This window comes from Pelecanus crispus, chromosome 2 (genome assembly GCF_030463565.1).
Source record: "Pelecanus crispus isolate bPelCri1 chromosome 2, bPelCri1.pri, whole genome shotgun sequence".
NCBI lineage: Eukaryota > Metazoa > Chordata > Aves > Pelecaniformes > Pelecanidae > Pelecanus > Pelecanus crispus.
Window position 1 is genome coordinate 150,626,357 of NC_134644.1, and position 23,583 is coordinate 150,649,939.

The 23,583-nt window shown below is 38.2% G+C and overlaps 1 protein-coding gene across 3 annotated transcripts in view; it reads right to left on the minus strand.

Moving 5' to 3' along the window:
* Positions 1-23,583, minus strand: part of STK3 (serine/threonine kinase 3) — a 141,102-nt gene that overhangs the window by 85,613 nt on the left and 31,906 nt on the right. For 2 of the 3 annotated variants that reach the window (XM_075728222.1, XM_075728223.1), the window contains exon 6: positions 23,083-23,250. The exons of the other annotated variant lie outside the window; for it this stretch is intronic. In XM_075728222.1, coding sequence (XP_075584337.1) covers positions 23,083-23,250 — 168 coding nt within the window. The remainder of the gene's footprint in view (positions 1-23,082; positions 23,251-23,583) is intronic. 3 annotated transcript variants of the gene reach the window in all.

The window sequence follows — 23,583 nt, forward strand, 5'->3', positions numbered from 1 at the left end:
TGGTAGGTGCAACCATTGCTCTCTGAAACAGAAAGCAAAAAATATGAACTACATAACGGCAAAGTAGTCCTACCAAATGACAGAGGTAAAACAATATACCAAATTCTGGGCAGGCTAGGTAGATTAAAAAGAAATTATCTTTCTGAAATGGTATTGTGCCTGATGAAACTGGAATTGGTAATGATTGTTCACGATTTAATAACTCACATGACATACATCCTAAGGAAGATTCTTCCAGAAGGAAAACAATGTTCCAAACAGAAAACATACCAACAAAATTCAAATGCCAATTATTATTTCTTGAAAGAAGACAGTAAAAAGGTAAAATGAACTGTGAGCCAAAGTTGGCTTCCTGTATCTTCAGTTTTATTTATCAGACTGAAAAATCTCTCCAACTTTCTCTTTTCCTGTATAAGACCAAAACTATGAGATGTTCTGTTTGCATTACAATTACACTAATTCAATGCAGGTCACTTGCTTTTTACTGAGTCCAGATGACATTAAGTAAGCTAAACATGGGCCAATTAGCTTTAAAAAAAAATAAAATAAAAAAAAAGAGGCCTGATTGCCACTGGGTAGGTCATACAGTGGCTACAGAACACAACTGCTTGAATTACATTTTGACTAACATCAAACACAGAACTGAAGTTAAAAACTACCTTTTTTTCTGCACGCCTTCTAGATTTCTCACATTGAAATGTACTAATTCCAAAGCCATCTCCTTCCCACCCTGAGGTGACAGATAGGAACAGACTCACCAGATGTTTTTGTTGTTTCCTCTTTCTCCTCTCAATTTAAAAACCCCACATTTTTAATATTCTAAGAAGTACAAACAATGTAGTTTCCACTTTATTTTTAATATCCCCAGTGGCTAACTAACCTTTTCAAGCCTGCTCATTTGAACTTAACACAGTAAAAAAGAAAAACATAGCACTAGAGATTTAGTGAACACTAAAAATAACAATGGTCTAAGCCTCTTCTATTTCTGCAATAACATTTGTATTCTTAAATCAACCTGAACTGCCATGTAATTGGCCATACAATAACCTTTATTGATAATGCAGAGAAACTAGTTCCAGAGGGGTAGGAAAATCCTCAAAACTTATCTCCAAGAAGCAAATAAACAATATGTCTTTGTTAATGTCTTAGTTGTGATCAAGGGCTGAATCTTTTCTGACAAAAACACAAGCTATAAAATGATAATTAAAATCTATGCTACTAAATAAAACATCAATTTAGACTTAGTGCAACTGACTGCAAATCTGTCAATGGTATTCTTTTTAACCATGTCTGGATTTGGGATCTTTTTTTTCCAGAAGTTTTCCACCTCTCAAACAGTAGTATCAACTGCTAAAGTAAAATGTAATATGTATTATAAATCATAGAATAGAATCATAGAATCATAGAATCGTCTAGGTTGGAAAAGACCTTTAAGATCATCCAGTCCAACCATTAACCTACACTACCAAGCCCACCTAAACCAATCAAGAGCAGACTAGACTAAACCATGTCCCCAAGTGCCACATCTACCCGTTTTTTGAACACTTCCAGGGATGGGGACTCCACCACCTCTCTGGGCAGCCTGTTCCAATGCTTGACCACCCTTTCCGTAAAGAAATTTCTCCTAATTTCCAGTCTAAACCTCCCCTGGCACAGCTTGAGCCCATTTCCTCTCGTCCTATCGCTAGCTACTTGGGAGAAGAGACCAACACCCACCTCACTACTACCTCCTTTCAGGTAGTTGTAGAGAGCGATAAGGTCTCCCCTCAGCCTCCTCTTCTCCAGGCTAAACAACCCCAGTTCCCTCAGCCGCTCCTCATAAGACTTGTTCTCCATACCCTTCACCAGCCTTGTTGCCCTTCTCTGAACATGCTCCAGTACCTCAATGTCTTTCTTGTATTGAGGGGCCCAAAACTGGACACAGGATTCCAGGTGCGGCCTCACCAGCGCCGAGTACAGGGGGACAATCACCTCCCTGCTTCTGCTGGCCACAGCATTCCTGATACAAGCCAGGATGTGTTGGCCTTCTTGGCCACCTGGGCACACTGCTGGCTCATGTTCAGCCTGCTGTCTACCAACACCTCCAGGTCCTTTTCGGCCAGGCAGCTTTCCAGCCACTCTTCCCCAAGCCTGTAGCGTTGCATGGGGTTGTTGTGACCTAAGTGCAGGACCCGGCACTTGGCCTTGTTGAACCTCATACAGTTGGCCACGGCCCATCGATCCAGCCTGTCCAGGTCCCTCTGCAGGGCCATCCTACCCTCGCGCAGATCAACACTCCCACCCAATTTGGTGTCGTCTGCAAACTTACTGCACACTCGATCCCCTCATCCAGATCATTGATAAAGATATTGAACAAGACTGGCCCTAAAACAGAGCCCTGGGGAACACCGCTCGTGACCGGCCGCCAACTGGACTTAACACCATTTATCACTACTCTCTGGGCTCGGCCACCCAACCAGTTCTTTACCCAGCGAAGAGTATGCCTGTCCAAGCCGTGAGCTGCCAGCTTCCCGAGGAGGATATTATGCGAGACGGTGTCAAAAGCTTTGCTAAAGTCCAGGTAGATGACATCCACAGCCTTTCCATCATCTACCAGGCGGGTCACCAGGTCATAGAATGAGATCAGGTTGGTCAAGCAGGACCTGCCTTTCGTGAACCCATGCTGGCTGGGTCTGATCCCCTGGTTGACCTGCACTTGCCTGTGGAGTTCGCTCAATATGAACCTCTCCATAATCTTTCCCCGGCACCGAGGTCAGGCTGACAGGCCTGTAGTTCCCCGGGTCCTCCTTCCGGCCCTTCTTGTAGATGGGCGTCACATTGGCAAGCCTCCAGTCATCAGGGACCTCCCCTGTTAACCAGGACTGCTGATAGATGATGGAGAGTGGCTTGGCGAGCTCCTCCGCCAGCTCCCTCAGTACTCTCGGGTGGATCCCATCCGGCCCCATAGACTTGTGAGCGTCCAGGTGGCGTAGCAGGTCATTAACTGCTTCCTCCTGGACTATGTGGGCTCCATTCTGGTCCCCATCCCTATCCTCTAGCTCAGGGGCCCGAGTACCCTGGGGATGACCGGTCTGGCTGTTGAACACAGAGGCAAAGAAGGCGTTAAGTACCTCAGCCTTTTCCTTGTCCTCGGTGACAATGTTCCCCCCCACATCCAGCAAGGGATGGAGATCCTCCTTGGCTCTTCTTTTATTGCTGATGTACTTATAAAAGCATTTTTTATTGTCTTTTACAGCACTGGCCAGATTGAGTTCTAGCTGGGCTTTTGCTTTTCTAATTTCCTCCCTGCAGGACCTAACAAGATCCCTGTACACCTCCTGAGTTGCCCGCTCCTTCTTCCAAAGGCGGTAGACTCTCCTTGTTTCCCTGAGTCCCCGCAAAAGCTCCCTATTCAGCCAGGCCGGTCGATTTCCCCGCAACCCAGTTAGTTGTTTATTCCATAACACACCAAATTATGCAAGTTAGTTATTACTTGTATTATCTCAAGGTTTTGTACCCATCTCTACTTCCTCCCAGCATGATCTGCTCAGCTTTTAACAAACTTCACCCAATACAGGGAACAGAAGCATAATGCAATGCACACTAATTAGATGCCATTATGCTAACGGTATCTAACACTAATTAGATGTCCACCAGACTTGGTCACCATCTTCAAAATATTGCACACCTTAGAGGAAATACACAGAAGTCATAGAGATAAACTGCTTAGTTGCACGTACATGATATCACTCTACAGGATCAAGCACATAGGAAAAAAAAAAATTATTCATATAATTAAGAAAGAAGTTTATAGCATAAGATGTAACATTTTGAGGCCAGAAACATATACAAACACTGAGATAAAAGATCCACAATAGCGTGAATTGGCCTTGCATCTGAATTTCTTTGCCTAAACCAAGTTTTAAACAAACCTGAAGGGAAAATATAAAAAAAAATAGCAAACCTCTATCAAGATTCCCAAATGATTTAACCTGGAATATTTTATTGCAACACTGGCAAATTTTTATAGGTTTTGGTTCTGATCCGTGGTCTGTGTTGTACTGCCCTGTCCAAACACTTACTTATTAATCACATTTTCTAAATTTTTGTTAGGGTCTTGTTTAACCTATTGCACTTTATTCCATTCAAAGACATGTATCATAGCTTCCCTACAATGACTGATGCTGCAGAGAAAAAAACCACACAATTGCAAGCAAAGCCCTGTTACTGTAGGTATACACAGAAATAATACCCTTCACAAACAGTTTAGGGAACAAAAATTTACAGCCTGTATTACTGGAAAAATTATGGTTTAGCAATGTGGCTGTTGCAATCATTCAAGTATGCAAACAATATAGCAATGGTTGAAGCAGTGACTAGAAATGCTGATATCGTATAAATGGGCCATATCATACCCTTAATTCCTAGCAGCTTGTCCCCAGTTTATACAAAAAGACCTCAAGGCAGAAGGGGGGAAGGAATTTTGAATGCAAAGGTTCTTCAAGACATGGCAGCCATATACAGTTACATGTAAATGGCCTTTCTCCTTCAACAGATATGTTAGCGTTCATATTCCTGGCTTTCTAGCAATACGATAACTATTCACTGAGTAAACTACATAGTTCACATGAAAAACATCTCAAAGAGCATCTTACCAAGACTCATCTCTCTTGAACAGCCTCCAAATGGCACAGTACTTTACAGCACATATATGGAATTACCAAGTGAAGGCTTTGCAGATCTGAGAAAGGCACACTGAAAATGCTGAAGATCTCACCTCTCTCTCTTGCTCTAATTGTATGTATTCATTCCACTCAAGCAGCTTCACAGAAACTCCTCTATCCAACACGATGGTCCCCAGCTTGAGACAATAGTATCTAAAGAGCTCCCTATAGCAGAGACAATAGAGGCAAGAGATATTCATAAGCAAATAGAAAAATAAGCATGCCTGACATCTACAATGTTAGCTGAGGGATGCATGCAATTTTCAAAAAAAAAAAAAAAAAAAAAAAAAAGTATCAGCTGGTTAGCTTCCCACCATAAGAAAATAATAACCTAATCCCAATAAAAGTCTGCACAGAGTCACAAAATTAATCAAACTGCTCTGTTCCTCTGTAGATCCAAGGTCAACAAAAAGGAAGACTCTATTAAAAGGTGCAGATAGAAGCAAATGACTCCAGACTCGAAAGAATTTCTGAGGGATACCACAGTCACAGAACCACAGAACGGTTGAGATTGGAAGGGACCTCTGGAGGTCATCTTGTCCAAACCCCTGCTAAAGCAGGGCCACCTAGAGACAGGTGCCCAGGACCATGTCCAGACGGCTTTTGAATACCTCAAGTATGCTCCAGCACACTTCCTAGCTGAACAGGGCTCCTAGCACTCAAATACAGTATGACTTAAGACTTAACAGTACCTCATGGAAGCCAATAAATGGCGAAGTACCACAAGTGATAAAAATCCTAAAGAACAGGCTTGACATGGATTAGGGAGAACTGTTATTTCCTGTGAATTTCCAAGGCAAAAGACCTCCTTTTGAAGTCCCCCATCTCAAAGGTTAAGTCTTGAGACACTGTCCCAGGTGCAAATTTTTCTGAAAACTGTCAGAAGCTGTTCCTGAGAAATATTACAGTACTGTATATACCTGGGGTGAAAAGATAAAAATTGAGATAATGAACAAACAGCTTCCTAGGGACTTGAACTTCCCTTGACTTCTTGCATCCTTCCTTTGCCAGTGCTCCTCAGGAGACTGACCCTCGTCTGGGAGAAAGTGATCCCTTTTAGAAGATTGCTCATCTTGGTCATATGCACACCTAATGTCCTCAGGCCACAGAGGAGCTCTTACGTCAAAAGTTTCTGATGTGAATGATGAAAGGTGGATGACATCGTCTTGTTAGAACAGGATGAAGACTGAAGCTATATGAGGCAACCTGAGTCTCAGAGATACTGTCAAAGTTAGTTATGAGCTAGCACAGCGTGGATGTGAATTCCAGACATACAGTCCATTCATCCAGACCAAAGCAACATACTAATATAAAACAGGGCCACCATAAGACTTTGCATTAAGAGTGCTGTGCCTGTACCTACAAACTCTATATCTCTATTGGTTCTTAAATTTTTCTGGAACCGCCTATCACTGTATTTAGAGCTGATGTCTTCCCTCTGCAATCCTACATATTTAGCCTAACACCAGGCTGCAAAGTGCACCCAAATCTATTTCAAATCAGAAATGAGAGCAACTGAGTTGGAAGACAGCAAGAGCTGGAAAGCTGCTGAAGAGTACTGGCTCAAACTTCAGGTAGAGAAAGGCTGGGTGCTCTGCCTGGAGACATGGCACTCAGCCTGAAAGCACCAAGTGCATGCGATAAAGCAAGGGTTTCTCTAGAACAGACAGCAAGACCAGAAAGCGCAGAGGGCAATATCTTGATTATTCCTCCTGCAGTTTCTCTTGGCTCCTTACGAGGAGCTATGTGAGGTGACGATCTGAAACAATGACTCAAAAAGAGCACAGCACACCCCAAAGGGCCTTTCCTATGACATAGCCCCAGGCACTGCAAAACCAAGGCCCCCAACAAGTCCAGTGTCCAGTAAATTATCTTCTTTGTCCCTAAATGGATACACCCACTGAAGAAGGGAATAAACCTTCAGAAGTTAAAGGGAACATAAGAACATACCTGTAACAGGGCATTATTTGCAAATATATATAATGAAAGAACTCGTGTGTGTGTGTGTGTGTATATGGATTTCTTTGCAAGAGATATATCCATACATATATATCCCTGTACATAAAAAACTAACTCCATATATACATACACACACACAGGTTTTTGATTATAGATACTGAGGTATATATATAAGGATTTTATATACACACATATATATCTCTCAAAGAACTAACATATATAAAATGATATAAGATATCAGTAAAAATAAAAGTTCATTGTTTTCTTCACCTTCATTCAAAAGGAGGCAGGTTTCCACATGTTTGGAAGTAGCTTGTAACCATGGGAAAGAAATTACAAAGAATACAATGCTCATTTTTGCCCGAAAATCCTGAGGCTCCTGACCTTCTATTTATCTTCTGGAGCAAGTTTTTAAATTCATTGCTCTGCCTCTGAAGAAAATTTGCATGTATTTCCCTATCAAGGCTGTCTGTATCGGAGATGAAGCACATCTCCGAAGTGAGCGAGCACCAGGTACAGCAGTTAAGGAATGCCAGATTCTTACAATGTATCAGTTACATTCCCCTTAGCTACTCACACGCACACCCTGACCTCATAGCCACTGTTTTTTTCCTTAAGAAGCTGGCATGCAGAGACAACAAAATACAGGTGAAACAAATACTACTGAAAAATCTGAAAGCAGAGGTTCCCTCAGTGAAGAGATCACCATGGCTGGGTTCTCGTTTTCACTAAAGTTCCTAACACACTGTAGCTAAATAAGTCAGAAAAAATACCAAATTAGAGTCAGGTGCAGTATGTCCTCTTCCTCCAATATGTGAGCTTCACATACATGAAGACCACGAATGTAATTCAAACAAATCCCCACACGCAATTTTCATCGATGTAGAGAAAGAGAAGCTATGTGAAACAGAACTGCAATCTCTCAAGACGGAGGCTTTGCCAAGCTTCACCCCTCTGACTTTACTTACCTTTTCTCTCCTGCCTGCTGGAGAGCCCCCCTTTATCCAGCTAAAGCACCAGGGATAAGAGAAGAAGTGGAAGAGAGGAAAATTCATGTGGAAATCAGGGGAAAAGACAACGGTTCTGAGCAGATCTTGCCTGACCTTTACAACACAGACTAAGCATCAAAGTTTGGCCTTAACTTACGGTGGGGGACCAGCCAACCATTATTCTGGCTCAAAACAGGGCCATCTAACACCCTCCACTTCCAGGACGCATACCACATGTGCCAAAGGACGCAAATCTTTTTTTAAGAACCATCGTTCTATGTATTAAAAATACTGATTAAAAATAAAAAAGCTAAGCATGTATATTTTAATTGTCTGTAACAAGTGGTCACCTTCATTTTAGTAGTGAATACTCAATCAATTTCCTTAATTAAATTATAAATGCACTTAATGATAAATTGAAGAAGTGAAAACGTAGGACTTACAAATTTGCCAGTTTCCAAGAAGAAGAGCATCTGAAAACAACACACCTTACCTTCACATGCCACCCAGCATTAGACTTCTCTGCCATTTGGACTTAACACCCCATACATATAAATGACTCTCTCAAGGAAGGAAAAGCCATCTTTGGTTGACTATCACTGCAATGGTTATTTGAAACAGTAATCACACAATTCTTTCAAATTCTTATCATATTACCAATATTTTATCGGAAACAGATGTTAGCAGCACAACTTAGTCAGAATTATTGAACAACTTTTCTTTCAATTTCATAACAAATTAGGCAATGTTTAGTTGATGCATCTGAAAAAAGTTACAGAATCACAAGCCCTAAGGCACAGGACTGGGTGTCATAATTTAAACCATCAGCAGCTGAAATGCAAAGGCATTAGAAACATAACATTTTACTCTGTAGATCAAATTTCTCTTGCAGATGATAATCTTTATTTGTTAATAAATTCTGAAGTCTCAGCAGCAACCAAAAGCTACCATTTCAATGTCAAAAGCCTAGTAGAATTCTTACAAACTTAATACTAAAATTCCCTGAATGTTTACAAATAAGTACTGAAACACAAATAAATAATTACATAAAAATTCATTTATTTTCTTTATTAAAGGCCATCTTGGGCATAGCAATCATGAAATGATAGAGTTTTAGATTTGTAACACAAAAGCAAAAAAGAAGCTAGTGAAGGAAATAATGAAGAAGTTACCTCGCCTTCTGAGTCTACTACAGTAGTTGAGCCTAGGTAACAATTCTCCAATTTAAATAGAAAGGAAGATATTTTCAGTGGCTGTCTTCAGCTCCGGATTTGGTGTCTTGGCCCCTAGTAATCCAGTTTACTGCCTTTAAAGTCACTCTGCAAGGCTATTTATAAAAACACAATTGTCAAAGGAAACCAAAGAAGGTGGAGACTTTTGTCTATAGCTGAAATTCTGGAGTGTGAAATTGCTTATTTTAGTAACATGTGCCAAGAGAGTCTTTTGATCAAAGTAATGTTATAAAAGGGGACAAAAAAAAAAAAAAAAAAGTTACTGTGTAATTGCCAGGGTTGCCAGTCTCCATCTAGTCACCATGTGTCTTCTGATATTTGTTAGAAGTTAACTGTGTTACAAACGTAACTACGACATTAACTGCAGACCTGTTTCTTCTGTTAACAGTAAAGGTTAATTTTATGGAAAATAAGTTCCCTTAAGGTCTGAGAGAAAGGAGAGCCAACCGTGTTTTTATTTTCTGAATATAAGTAATCAAGGTAACATCCTAACTAGACTATTAAGCAGCAGTGGGAAAAGAATGCTCTCAGTGCTTGAAACAATACCTGGAGGACAAGCATGGCCCTTAATGGCTTATGAAAATGAACATTATACCCACTGACCTCATCCATAAGAAGAAGATAAAGTCCTAAGGGGTCAAGAACAAACTCTACAAAAAGCCAGCCAATGAGCTCAAGTTGCCCCAGATAGCCAAAATGTGCTGTATCAAAATCCATACCTCTAAGGATTATCAAAGATATGAAGTCAGAAATATAGAGTCCTAGTGATTTTTTTTAATTTTTTTTTTTTTTTTTTAAAGCTGGAGTTAAGACCATAGTTCAAACACTATTATTCAGAAACATAATTTTACCCTTGCTCTGCAGTTATGGTAAAATATTTACAAAGGAAGAGGTGATAAAGAACAGGAAACAAAAATGAAGGGGGAGAATGTTTCCATTAAAGGCTTCTTTCCTGCATATCTCTACTTAACCTAATGTTAGTGTTAATAACCCTCAAGGGCACCAAATACTGGTTTCCTTTTTTTCAAATACATGGAAGTCGATTTGTATGATACTATTTGCTGAAAGTAAAGCATGCCTAAATACAGGTCAAACAGTCTTCTTTAAATCATTTGTCAACCACAGATGTAAAAATTAATAAATCACAGGGATCACTTAATCTACCAACAAAACACTTTCAAGAGGCAGGTGAATCCGAAACAGATACAGTTTTGATATGAAGGGGATGCTTTAAGAAGAACACACATACAAAATATACAACAAATCTAACATGAAAGGGCAACAGCCTGCTTTGACCCCCTCTTGCATAAATCAATGTCTACGAGCAAACATGCAAAAGAAGGTCTAATGAGAACAGCTTTTGTGAACAGTGCAAAATGTGTTATTAAGTAATTTAAATGTTCTGCATGATTCAGAAATAAAGGGTGGGATTAAACTTAGACTACAAGAATGTACTTAATCTCCTCCTAGTTTCTTTGATGGGGCAAGGAACACCAGAGGCTTTCAATCAAAATTGTTGATGCATCTCGAAAGGGAAATCAGAGTACTTCTTCCAAAAGTTTTTAGGCTTTTCTACCCAACTCTTTGAATACTGTAAATACAAACATAATTTTTCCATTTGTTTGGAAGTCAGTACTACTGAGAGCTCAGGTACATAAAAAACCCACTCAATATATAGGGTCATTTGGTATCTCTGGGAATCTTTAAAAATAATAATCTGTACCTCTAAAACATTTCAAGACGGACAGAAAGACAAGGCTGGCTTCCTGGGAGAAGTTTCTCAACAAATCCTCCATCTGCAGACCTTTATGTTCATATATACTGAGGTAAATTTCTTCCTCCATAAAGTTGTTTCCCCCCCCCCCAACCAATACCACATCAAAGAAACAATTTACAGTGCTGTTCAAAAACCAGCTGTGTCAGCACAGCTGATGTGATAGAATTATGCTGATGTAACAGCTTCTTACCACAGAAAAGGGAGATTACTCTTCCCATCACATGCTTCCAACACCTCCAATGCTTCTCTGACAGTGTTACACAAACTGAACTCATTATTTTGGTAGAAAATTACCCCCATTTCAAGGTGGTGGTGGTGGGGGGTGCTTTCTATCAAATCAGAAATTTGGATCAGCTCAGTGACAATACCAGACAAGTTTGTCAGGTAAGACAAGCATGAGAGATCATAAAAATACTAGATGTAAAAATCCCGGCACGCCTTAGGGGCGTTCACTTCCACGGCAGCAAGCCGAGTTGATTAAGTTTTACACTTTTAAGTTGGGAGAAAAGAGTAGCAAAGGTGTTTAAAATTTGTCATTATTTTCTCAATGATTTTTCTGAAACTTTTTTTTTTTTTTAACTTTAGGAAGTATTTTATATTTCTCTTTATACAGTTCAAGCTCTGAGAATTTTTGTCTTAAGTTACAGCCATTTTGTGAAAGTTTTCAGAAGAACCCTGGATGACAAAGGTTGCAATTGAGGGTGTGACTGCGCCATTCTGGTACAGCTAGAATGGATGGAGTCAAGACATGGCAATATCAATCTTCCGTGTTCATTGAGTAAGGTTGTCCAGGACCATTGGCCAGTTGTCCCATACTGCTGTTCCACCACATAATCATTGCTATTGAGACACATGCTAGATAAAACACGTCTAGTACAGACGTGTTTGTCAGTATTAGTCAGGCTTGTGCTGTGTAGCCATATTATGGGCACGTTAAGCCAGTTGATTTTTATCGAAGCTCCTTTCAGACAGCACTAAAGCAGCTTTAGGAAATGTAATGCCAGATCAGAAACACTGCAACAGAATACACTCTCTCCTCCAATAAGTTAATTAAAAAAAGAAATTTAATAGGTTAAACTTTGTATCAGCTAACTTTATGCTGAACCAAATCTTAATCTACCCTCAACTCTCACAAAGTCAACAAGCCAGCAGCAGAAATACTGCAGCGTATGCTTTAGCCACTTAGAGAAATGCAGTTCTGCGCCCACACTCAGCCCCAGCACTATGAATGAATCCAGTATTAATGGTTATGAACTACAGCCTGAAACAGCAGGTATTTTTTTTACACAGAGAGAGGTAAACATGTAAACGAGCTCAGAGGCCAGGTGTGTTACTTTGGATACGGACACACATCAGCGCAGCGCACGCTTCTGAGCTGGAGCCAAGCCACGCACTGCCCTCCGAGAGCACTGCTATCTGAGCACCCATCAACTTTTCAACACTCATCCAGGCAGACATGCCCTTTGGCTTTTAGCCTGTCCTACTGTTCACCCAGGGCTACAGCAGTAAGACCTTTCTCTAGCACTGTCAGCTTACTGTAGTTATTTCCAGTCTAGCAAGAACCTTCTAGCTCCTTCATACTCCACATATTTTCACACCAAGAAAGCAGCATGGCATGCAGTTGCTCCAGAGTCACCATTTACATATGACAATTCACATGAAATGCAAGGAGGATCAACTTTTAAGAAACTTTGTACTGATTTCTCTACACAATTCAATTAACCTGACCGTTTAACAACATTGCATTCATTAAAGCTCCTCTTATAGTTTGTTTTAAAGTTAGGAACGTACTCATTTTCACCCCCAAAAATCAAATGCTTACTGCTTCTGAATATCAAAAAATACAGTTTGCACAAATTAGTTGTATTATTCAGAGAAACAAACAAAAAGCAAGATGGAGTAACATTCCTCCCTCATCTGACAAAAAAATTAAAGTATTTAAAGTGCACACAGAGTTGCTCTGGAGAAACTCCTGGAGAAAAGTAAAAGGAAGGACAGTATGGGCAAAGCTCACTTGCGTCTGTATGTACCTGCGCAATGTAGACATGCCCTCTGTCCCAAGGTCAGAGTTCATGATTATTACATTTCTTAAGGAACACCCTATTTGAAACAGATGACTATTTCAACATATGCCTGTCAGTTTGCCCATAAATCTTGTGCTTGTTAATGCTGCCTGTGACAGGTAGCTAATGCTACGTTGCTACACTTACCTGTGAACACTCATAGCATGAAAAAAGGAGCAGCAGCAGAGAGAACACTGGGCTGCCATCTCTATCGCCAAGCCTACAGTCACAGCACCAGGACACTGGGAAGTACTGCAGGGGCCATCACAGGTTCCCTTAAATTCCATGAGAGGTCCTCCCCACTAAAATAGTTTTTTCTGAGAACAGACCACTACTTCATCTTCCAAAACTATTCTAAATTTCTGGGGGAGAATGGAAAACATAACACACCTGAAACTTCTCAGACTCTCCAGTGTTTCTGTCATTCTCACTGTAAATCAGTAGTTCTCTGTTAGTTCTTATTTGCTCCACCAGAACACCAACTTTTTTTTTTTTTTTTTTTTTAATTATCAACAATATAGCACAGAGTTCAGGAATAAACTTTGCAGAAGAGTCTTTTGTTGGTAAAGCAGTTTTTCAGGTAGGCAGGTAATGATAAGGAACATTTCCAAAAATTATGTCCATTGGCTTTTCTGAAACATAAACTAGAAACTGATAATGCATTAAGATTTGAGGTGTTCGGAACACCATATGTATAAAATCAATGTGAATTCTCAAACATGGTAAAAAGGCACAGAAGAAAGAAATCTGGAGGTAACACTTGTGTTCGCTTTATTCCTTTCCCATGGGAATGCCAATAAGGAGAACTTATATCTGGAATAAAAATTCAGATCCATACAGCTTTAAAAACAGACCATGCTATCTAAAAAACTATGAACTTTTACTCCACTTTTCTGCAGGTAGACAACAGAGCTTCCAACCACAGCTTTTTCTGCCATAGGATATTTAAAGTACTTCCTATATATTCTCTCAATGCATTTTTAAAATAACATAACACACACTGGCATTAATACAGAAAATTCTAATACAGAAATCAAAGATTTCATACCCAAATCATTCAAATTAGTTCACAAACTACTATGTGTTAGAGCTTTGTTTAAGTATTTAGTCAGTAAAATAAAAGGCTGTAATGAAAAAGCCAGGCTGGTTTCATTCTTCTCTAAAACCAGGGTGGTCTACGGGCAATTTTTGATACCCCTGGTGTTGCCAGGGAAACAAAATGAAAACAGGTGCCATCAAATACAAATTAAAGATTTAGTTCTATTTTAAACCACCTTAAAACAAAGTTTCCATAAACTTTTTAACTGATACTACTACGAATTTGACAATACTTTACAACAAGAAAAGGATTATAAGTTGTCTTTAGACCATCAAGTTTTAACTGAAACAAATTTAGACTGATTGGCGACCCTTCCTTTTAAATAAATTTCTTCCATTAAATATGCATCATCCTCTTTAAAAATTACCTAGTGTACATTTTAAGGCAATATAATACCAAGACAGCAACAGGGTAGATACAGTCTTAATAAGTTTTCTCCATTCCAAATTTTACCTTCCTTTCAATCTAAGCAATTTTTTAGATTTTTTACAAAGTAAACAACCGGTATAGACTTAGGCCATTTAAAAATCTTACAGTGAGGAGCAATAGAAGCTTAATATTTTCCTCCTAATCTGATTGCAGTTTTCTCCCACATGATTAAAAATCAAATAAGTATCCCTCTAACTAAAACCCGAGTAAATACACACTTTTACTTTTAAAAAGTGTAATAACGTGTTAAGAATTTGGTGACATAGTAGTCAAGTCTCTGTAAAGCACCTCCTCCAAGTCAACTAGCTATACTGACAGAAAACACGTCAAAGTTTGAGAAAAAATGAACATATAATTCACTTCCATAAAGAAGTGTAGATTCAAGCTTCCAAGAAACTCTTAAAATTATTTACTGAGTTCTTTTTTGGCTTAACAAGACACTAGTCGCACACAAAAATCCAAATAGACCTACCTCAATAAAAAGCAATACACAAATTCCCTCCTCTTCAATAAAGCTAGCTGCCAGACCTCTGAATAAAAATTAACCTTGTATATTTTGTGTTAACCCTGAAACTTGAAAGATGATAGAAATAAAAAGTAATAGAAGCATCTGTAGTAAATATACATAGCTCTTCACTTAGAAGTTTTGATATCTGTGGTGTATTTTACGATATCCTGCAGGATACTGTAGAATTTTTTAGTAAAGGCAGTTCTTGTAAGTCTGTGCATAAACACCTTGCTGAATAATTTTCCAAGTCCATAGTGCCAGTTAAAAAGAAATTGAATAAATTCCACACACAATGATGTGTAAAAATGACGGAAAGACTTTTTCAAATAAGAGTGCCTATAAAGTTAATTAATAAAAAAGTCTGGTAACATTAAAACTGTGACTCTAGTTTTAATGCATCTTGATGATTTACTACTGATTGCCTATTTCAAATAAAATTTTCTTGAAATCTTCAAGTAGCAAAATAGTTTTGCTTTGCACTTTGATCTATGTTTACAGTTTTACTAACATCACAAATGAGCAGATCTATAGTGATTTAAAACTTACGAATGAGCTTTTTGGTGGGGGTTTCTTTGCCTGTTTGTTTTTAACATTTGTTCAGGGAGAAAGCAGCCAGCTCAACAGCAGAGGATAATGTTAACCTATGCTGCGCTAGGTTTATCAAATACATTCCTGGCTTTACCCACATTAACAGTTCTATCAAATAATCTTTAACAATGCTTACAGATGTAGGACTTGACTCAGTGTGCACTCAAGTCATCAAGAATCCTTCCATCAATTTCATGGCTTCATTCAGCCTCTATTTACTGTTCCAACGTCTTTGAAAAATAATACTCCCAGGTCAAACATTTCCCTATTAAAGTATCTTGCAAATAAATGGGTAGTATCTTGGTCTGGTCCTTTTTTCAGATTAGCACTTCTAAGAATCTGAATCTTACACAAAAGGTACACAGCATTACATGAAACTAACCAACATCAAACTTCCTTTACAGTTATTTTAGTTAAAGTTTCAAGTTAACTCACTTGTGTGTAATTACGAAATTACTGTACTGATCCTCCGCTTACTTTGAAAGTGATTAATCAAAGTCAGAGAAAACCAACCATCAACTGAAGTATGTTTCAAATTTCCTATTCAGGGGCAAGTCTAAAAAGATGAACTAATTTAATTTTAATTAAATCCTCATTTAGAAGCATGAAATAAATGTTTTCCATTTAATTCAAATTAAACTCCAGCTCTAGTCCAAATTTCAAATATACTCCGCTTCTGCTACTTTATTACACATGACAGATTAACATTTCCTTTTTGCACACATATGCAACCAACAAACCTGATATCATTAAAAAATTTAAAGATTCTATACTTTTAACAGTAATAAACATATTTTTTCCACCCAAAAAAATTCTTGTGATATGAAGGAGTGAAGATGCATTCTCCAAACCACAGTGAAACATTTATGCTAGATTCTATAACCACAAGTACTTTTAACTGCACTTTCTTTATATTGCAACAGTTTTACTACATGAACTGTCAAACCATCTCTTCAATGAAGGAAAAAACCCAAGTTAGAGAGATGCAAGAAAAAAGAAGAATAGATCAAGAGAAGCAATACCTACAGGAAGACAACAATTACATACATCGTATTGTAGACTTTTCAAAAGCTTTAATGTGGACGGGAATAGGGCCTTGTCATCCTCCAATTCAATCGCCGTACACACCTCAAGTAATCCAATGTTTTCATAGTATGTGTATCAATGCTAACGTCATATCATTCTGGGCTGATTAGACAAATAAATATGAATTAATGTGAACCTTTATAAAGCGTTGATTTCCTCTCATTAGTGAACTCTTCCAGACTTCACATAGCTTCTGCTGTCCTACCTCAGTAGCATCTTCTGGATTTCTAAAGCTGAACTCATCCCAACCCTGTTTGCTGTTATGCCCACCTTTTACTTTCTTCTGCTCTTTACATGCTGCTTTACATCATTTTTCCCTCTATGAAGGGCCAGATACTGACAAGGTAGTGCCTTGATTAAAAGAAACTAGATTATCAGGCCAGTTCTGCACTCCTTTGTGAATGTCTATGGAGAGAGAACTGAACTACTGTACGTATCCGGTCTTATGTGGTTTGTACTCTCATGAGTCCCATAAACCAGAGAGATCTGTCAATCTTTTCTGTGGGAAGAAGGGAGTACAGGCTTTTCACAAAGCAATGCGGCAAAATGTCTTCAAAAAGTTCCTTGGAGTATTAGGGAGAAAATGTTTCTCATCTGTAAGACGACAAATAATATTTTTCCTATCTTGCTTTTACAACAGTATTAGAAAAACTCTCCTTTGAACATGAAATGGGCTGGCGTTAAGCATACTATCCCTTTGCACAGCAGTCTGTCAAGTCTTGGAAACTGGATGCTGCCATGCTAGCACATCGCTCTCTAGAAGGCTTGATACATGTAACTGAATCCGGTAAAGTCAAGCAATGAATTATCGATTGCAATTTAAGAAAATAAGTAAAATATCACAGCATGGCAGTACTGCACCTAAAATTATAGCTCCCAAGCATGACAGTATCTGGATACATTATGACCTTTGATGTATTTAAGCATACACGAGTTTCCTTAAATAATTATTAAGTTTTAATGATAATAAATTTACAAACAGGCAGATGAGACTCTAGTTTTGCAATTACTTTAAGTCAACCTCAGCTGATCCACAAAAAGGGATGATCCAATTCTCCTACCGGTTCCAGCCACACATTTTTGTCCCTACCTAGTCCAAGCACCATGTTAACAGTATCAGTGAAAGCTACTTCTTGTACTTGATTAGCTTTCAGCTGGATCAATTTTCTGATCCAGCTCATCATGTGGCCACCGAAACACTCATTCCAACAGAAACGGGTGATGAAAACGCAAACAGGTAGGAATACCACCCCTTTGCAGCCATCACCTACATTTAGGCAAGTTTAAAGCAAATGCAAAAACTTCATTTAAAGCCTAAGAAGGTCCAAAGGTCTCCCAACAGCTCTTTGGGAAGCCTGCAGCAAGACCCATGCTTCTCCAATTCCAGTCTACTGCCTCAACAACACCATATGTCTTAGATACCCACTGTAAACATACATTATACAGTATATCATCATTTATTATTTAAGAATTTAGAATGAATATGGCATTATGTGAGACAACACACACTAAAACCCTGTTTTGAGAAATCAGATTATTTGAAGAAAGATAAGACACAATGGAAGATCCAGAAGAAGGGGAAGTCAGGGGTTTTTTGTTCTTTTAACAATATGCATTCCTACCATTCAAAGAACTGGATGTGTTAGGGTCTCACATGCTTTTTTCAAGACTTAACTATTTTAAAATAGTTTTAATACTTTAAGTTGCTTAAAAGCACATAGGATATTTAATTGTAAGGAAACTATCACAACATAGAATGCACAACAGAAATTTACGAATTATGACCTCCCTGAGGAATCACACTCAATAAGTCCTACCACAGCTCACTGTCATTCTTCCACAAGATTTTGAAGAGATAGTAAAATAAACAGTAATGTACAATCAAAAATCCGTATTTTAAATCTCTTTCAATATTAACTCACTACCTAGAAACAGCAGGCAAGATCTCAAGTTACAAGTTAACAAAAAGTGTCTCATAGAAAGTTCTTAAAAGGAAAAGGACTTTTAGAAGTAAACTCAAACTCTTTTCTAAAGATAAGCAAAAGCACTAAAATAAGAAAGCCATATAATATACTTTTACAAACCTACTCCAAATTAAAAGCAGTAGCTGAGATAAGATAGGCGAACTCTCAAAGAAAATAGTAGAAACTGATAAGGCAATTCCGTTTGCTGGAAAGAAGAAACGTAAGAGTGACTATACAGAAAGGCATCTGACATCGCCAGAAGTGCTTTTTCTTTTTCTGTCTCCTCAACTTCTGGCACAAAAGGCATAGATTAAACATTTTCTCAATGACTGAAAAACTGGTCTCAATCAGACAGCAATGCTCAACATGACACCTTCCTTGGTTCTTGCAGCTTTAAACAGCAATAATTCTCACTTCAATCTCCAGTTTTAATGCAATATGCTGAGAATAAAAAAAAACTGGGAAATGGTAGATTGTTGTAAGATACATCAGGAATAAAAGGTTATTACAAACAGATTAGCCCACGGTGGAAATGACACAGGCTAAGCAGGAGGCATGGATAATCTGGGTAAGTGCCATGGAAAAATAAATATCATGATTGGACTTAATGCAAATGGAAGCAGTTCAAATTAGCTTCCTCTAATTCACTGCAGAACATGTGATGCCCACATGTCCATTTCCAACAAACCTCACCATAAAGAGACAAAGGCCAATACTGTGAAGTGTTGAAAAATGTATCTACCACCGGCTTCTTCCATACCACAGCAACATGAATTATTACAGCTGCCTGGGAAGCATGCAAGAAAAGAGTTTGGGGGTTTTTTGGCACTTTTGTTTTGGTTTGTTTTTTTGGAAGAGAGCTACCAGCATTTACCTGAAGCACACCATCCTGTCAGTAAGTGTCGACCTTGCAGAGAAGAGCAATTTTTATAAAACGCAGGTTGCCGTTTTACCATTGGTCTACAAGGCTCACTGCATAGCTGTGGCCAAAGGCGGTAGCTCCACTCAACCCACTTTCTCTGTCCATCTACATGCTCCTACAATTTCTCTGGCTCAGTTCTAGCAGGTTTCTGTCAGGTTAACTTTTCAGAACATCAGTTCCTTTATCCAACTCCTTGTGAGGCCACAAAAACACTAGTGTTTGCTTAACAGAAAGGTCAGGAACTCCTAGCTAGGGATAGGCCATCTCTCTAATCAGCAGCCCACTCTTAAATTAGCTTAAACTGATCATGGAAATCACAGCCTTGCAGCAATAAGTGCTCAGGTCATTGTGTGAATATAAGGAAAATTTGTGGTAAGGGTGGTCCTAGAGTAAAGGACCTCAAAAAGCAGCCGTTCTTAAAAGTTTAAGATGAGCTTTATGGCAAAGTGTTGTTAATCTTCTTGTTAATGAAACCAAATATCAGCACTAGGTGGATTACGATCAAGTAAAAAAAAAAAAAAAAAAAAAAACACACAAAAAAAAAAACCAAACCAACTTTGCAGCTTAAAAGATCTTCCACCAGAAACAACTCTTTTACATGACAAATTTGAGATTATGGCTTGATTAGCAAACACAGAAGATATTTCAAAAGCATGTTACCAATTTTTACCAAAAAGCAAAATCATAACTACTCTAGCAAAACAGTGCCAAACTTTATGCTTCCATTATAGATTTAAAAAAAAAAAAATTTAGAAACAAACAGAAATAATAAAGACAGATATTGCATGAAGAGGCGAGACTGAACAAAGCAGTTAATGGTTTGAACTAAATTCACACAGTGGTAGGACATAAATACTTTATCAGAACAGGACAGCATACATGCTGCAGTCAATAGGGGACACGGGAGTGCAGCTGTTAAAACATATCACTGCAGCTTCAGAGTAGGGGATTGAGTCTTGCTTTAGAACCACACGGAAGCACCCTTTAATTAGCTCCACTATAAATTCATAAGTGCTCATCCCAGCAGAGCAATCAAAGGTAGATGCCAACGCTGTTAGCCACGTCAACCCTGGCTGCGGCACTGACTGCTGCCATCAACATGCTTTTAGTCCTGCTGGATGGGTTAGATTATTTATGTTTGAGTGATTTTTTCATTTATCAGCAAATTCCTTGCTATCTCTAGTGGCTGTATCACCACATTTTAGGGCAACCTTGAGGACATCTGTATTTTTTCCTCCTTTAAAACTACTTGAAAACACTCCTTCTTTGATGAAGACTCAAGAGAAAATACGGAAGTTTCAGTTTTCATTATAAGCAAAAGGACTCTGGCACTGAATATGTGAGGCATTCCCTAATTATTACGTGAATAAAGCATTAGGACTTACTGGGCTGGCAAACGGCCTTGACCTTTGAGCGTCAAACCAAGTATGACAACTGCAGGTTCTGTTGAACTCAGATTTGCAGCAGGAACAAGTGAAATAGCATTGATGACGCTTACGCAGTCAAATATACCAAAACAGGATTACTTCAACAGAAAAAAACCTGCTGTTTTTTCCCCCCACATGAAATTTCATTTTGCACCCCCCCACTTCTCATTCTTTCCCAGCAGAAACTAGTACAATCCTTTGGAGTAGCTAGAGTGTGGTTAAGCAGAGGAAGCTATGCTTGTTTTCATGGAATCTGCTATTTCCTCTCTGCCAAAACACTTGTTTAAAGAAGTCATGTAATATTTCTATTAAGCTGTAAATGCAGTAGACAAGGAAATGGCCTACTGGCAGTGCATTACCTTTGTGGCAGTGCCAACCAGCCTACAGCAAAATAGTGCACATGGTAATTTCAACATGCATTCCCAAGTAACAAAATTGTGCCTTACATAAATACCACAGAACTCCAGCAACATCGAGAAAAAGCAATGAAAATTTGCCCAAGCTTTCATGCTTGCCTGTATCAATTCTGTGTCATAACTACAACAAAGTAGGAAAGCATCTACATATGTCCAAAACTCCTGTGAAGCTGTATCATATGACACTGGGAAAACTATTGCAACTTAAATCTGTGTATTTCTTGTTAACCACTGTAAAAACTCACTAATAAAAATTAAGAAAAACTGTAGGTATCAAATATACAAAAGAGTACTAACTGCATACAAGCCCTTAAAAACCATAACGTAATTTATTAACAAGAACACATGTTCTATGTAATCCAGAATTGTTGTGTTAAATTACTTTGGCCTTTGATAGCATTCATTTGATTACAAGAATTAAACAGATTCACCAGCGTTCAAACTTGGTGACCTTTGATTTATAAGTAGCTATTGTCACATGTATAAAAATCCTCTCTGATAATGTAGTCCTCACCTTTCAACAGCTAGTGCAACTACATATAATGATGTTAAAATTAACTCAGATGTAATTAAGACATTTTCATTTTCATTAAAAGTACAACCGAAAACCCCAGCATTATCAAATGTATTTAATTTGTAATCACTAGTTCTTCAAAATATTTTAAAAGTTATTTCATCTTAAATTAAGTTCCCATAAAAAACAAGCTTCAGAGATACTTATTTTGTTCTCAGCTTTCATCTGAATTTTTTCAGTTTGAACAGTAATTTTAAAATAGTTAAGTACACAGAGGAAAAAAAGAAAATTCCTAAGCTTTGCTTTCAAAGTTATGTAATGTTTCTAATTGCAAAACATTCACTAGCTTTAACCGAGCTGCACATTGCCATAAAACTTCAGGAAACATCTCTGCTCCAAAAAGCGCACATATACAAAAAACAAGAACCCCACCAATAATTTTTAAAAAATTAAAAAAAAAAAAAAAATCAAGACACCAACAGCACTAAATACACTTGAATTCACATCATGTGACACCTTAGAGCAATCATATATGACCAGTACCTTCTCCTTCAACAGTGGTGGCTTCCTTATATAAAGATCCTGATGTATGAGGCACCAGCAAAACTGAATAGAATAATCTAGTATGCATGCCATTTTTGCAGCAAATCAAAGACGAAAAGTCTGCTTTTAGCAATATAAAGTGCTTTATTAATACCAAATGGGCTTTAGATATAAACAATGCAAGAACAGAGTATTTATTGATGCTCAGTACAATCAGTGTAGCTATTCTCTAGCTCATTTAAAAGAAAAAGAAAAGCATGACTAACAGTCGCAACAGTTATTCCTAGATAAACACTGTTCCCCATTAACTTCTCCAAGTAACTCCTTTATAACTGCTACTTCTCATAAAGTGACTAATTTATTTACATTTTTTTGCAAAAAGTAAACTAATTCAGTAACAGACTGTAAGAGTCAGTAATAAATAAAAACTATCAGGGGTTACTAACATGAGCAGTGCACACATAGGACAATTCTGAATCCTTCTTCAGGTCATCTTTACTTCAAAACTCCCTTTCAAAGGAGGATGGCATCTTGGTTATGGAACTCACCAAGTGCAGGTACAGTATGAAATAGGCTCTATACGTTGCCTTCCAGTCAATTAAGCACTTACCGTTTTAGTTCTCTCTCAAGTGGAGATAAAAGCATTCTGAAGCCTTACAGAGATGTGTTAAAACACAGGCAAACTGCAGTAAATAGGTAGCAAGACGGTAAGTAAAAATCCTTAGTCTTAAAATCTTTGTCCATAAACAGTTTTATGATTCCAGTATTCGTTTTTTGAGGGGTTTTGGGTGGGGTTTTTTGGATAGGGTTTGGTTTTGTTTTTTTAATACAACAAACAAGAAAACACTACCACAGGCACTTACCCTCATTGGATGAATATCAGCATACGGAGGCTTTCCTTCAGCCATTTCTATTGAAGTGATACCAAGGGACCAGATGTCTGCCACGCAGTTATAGCCAATCTCTTGTATTACCTCAGGAGCCATCCAAAACGGAGTTCCTATAACAGTATTACGTTTTGCCATTGTATCCTGTAATTATATTATTTATGCAATTAAAACAGAGATGTTTATTTTCAGATACTTTTGATATTAATTCTGTATTTAAAAGTTAAATTAGCCACCCAAAGGTCAAATGGTAGTGACTTCCAATTAAGACCAAACAGATTCAGCCCATCAGCCTACAGAGGCTAAACAGGTGACAATGATCATAAACCTCAAAGGTTTGAAGTGGGATCATCAGGCACACTGCACTGTAAAAATAAACAACTGAAAACTAAAAAGCCTTGCAATACATTAAATACTCATCATGATAAAGAATGTTAGCTCTACCAGGACCACTGGTCACTCCTCAGACACAAAATT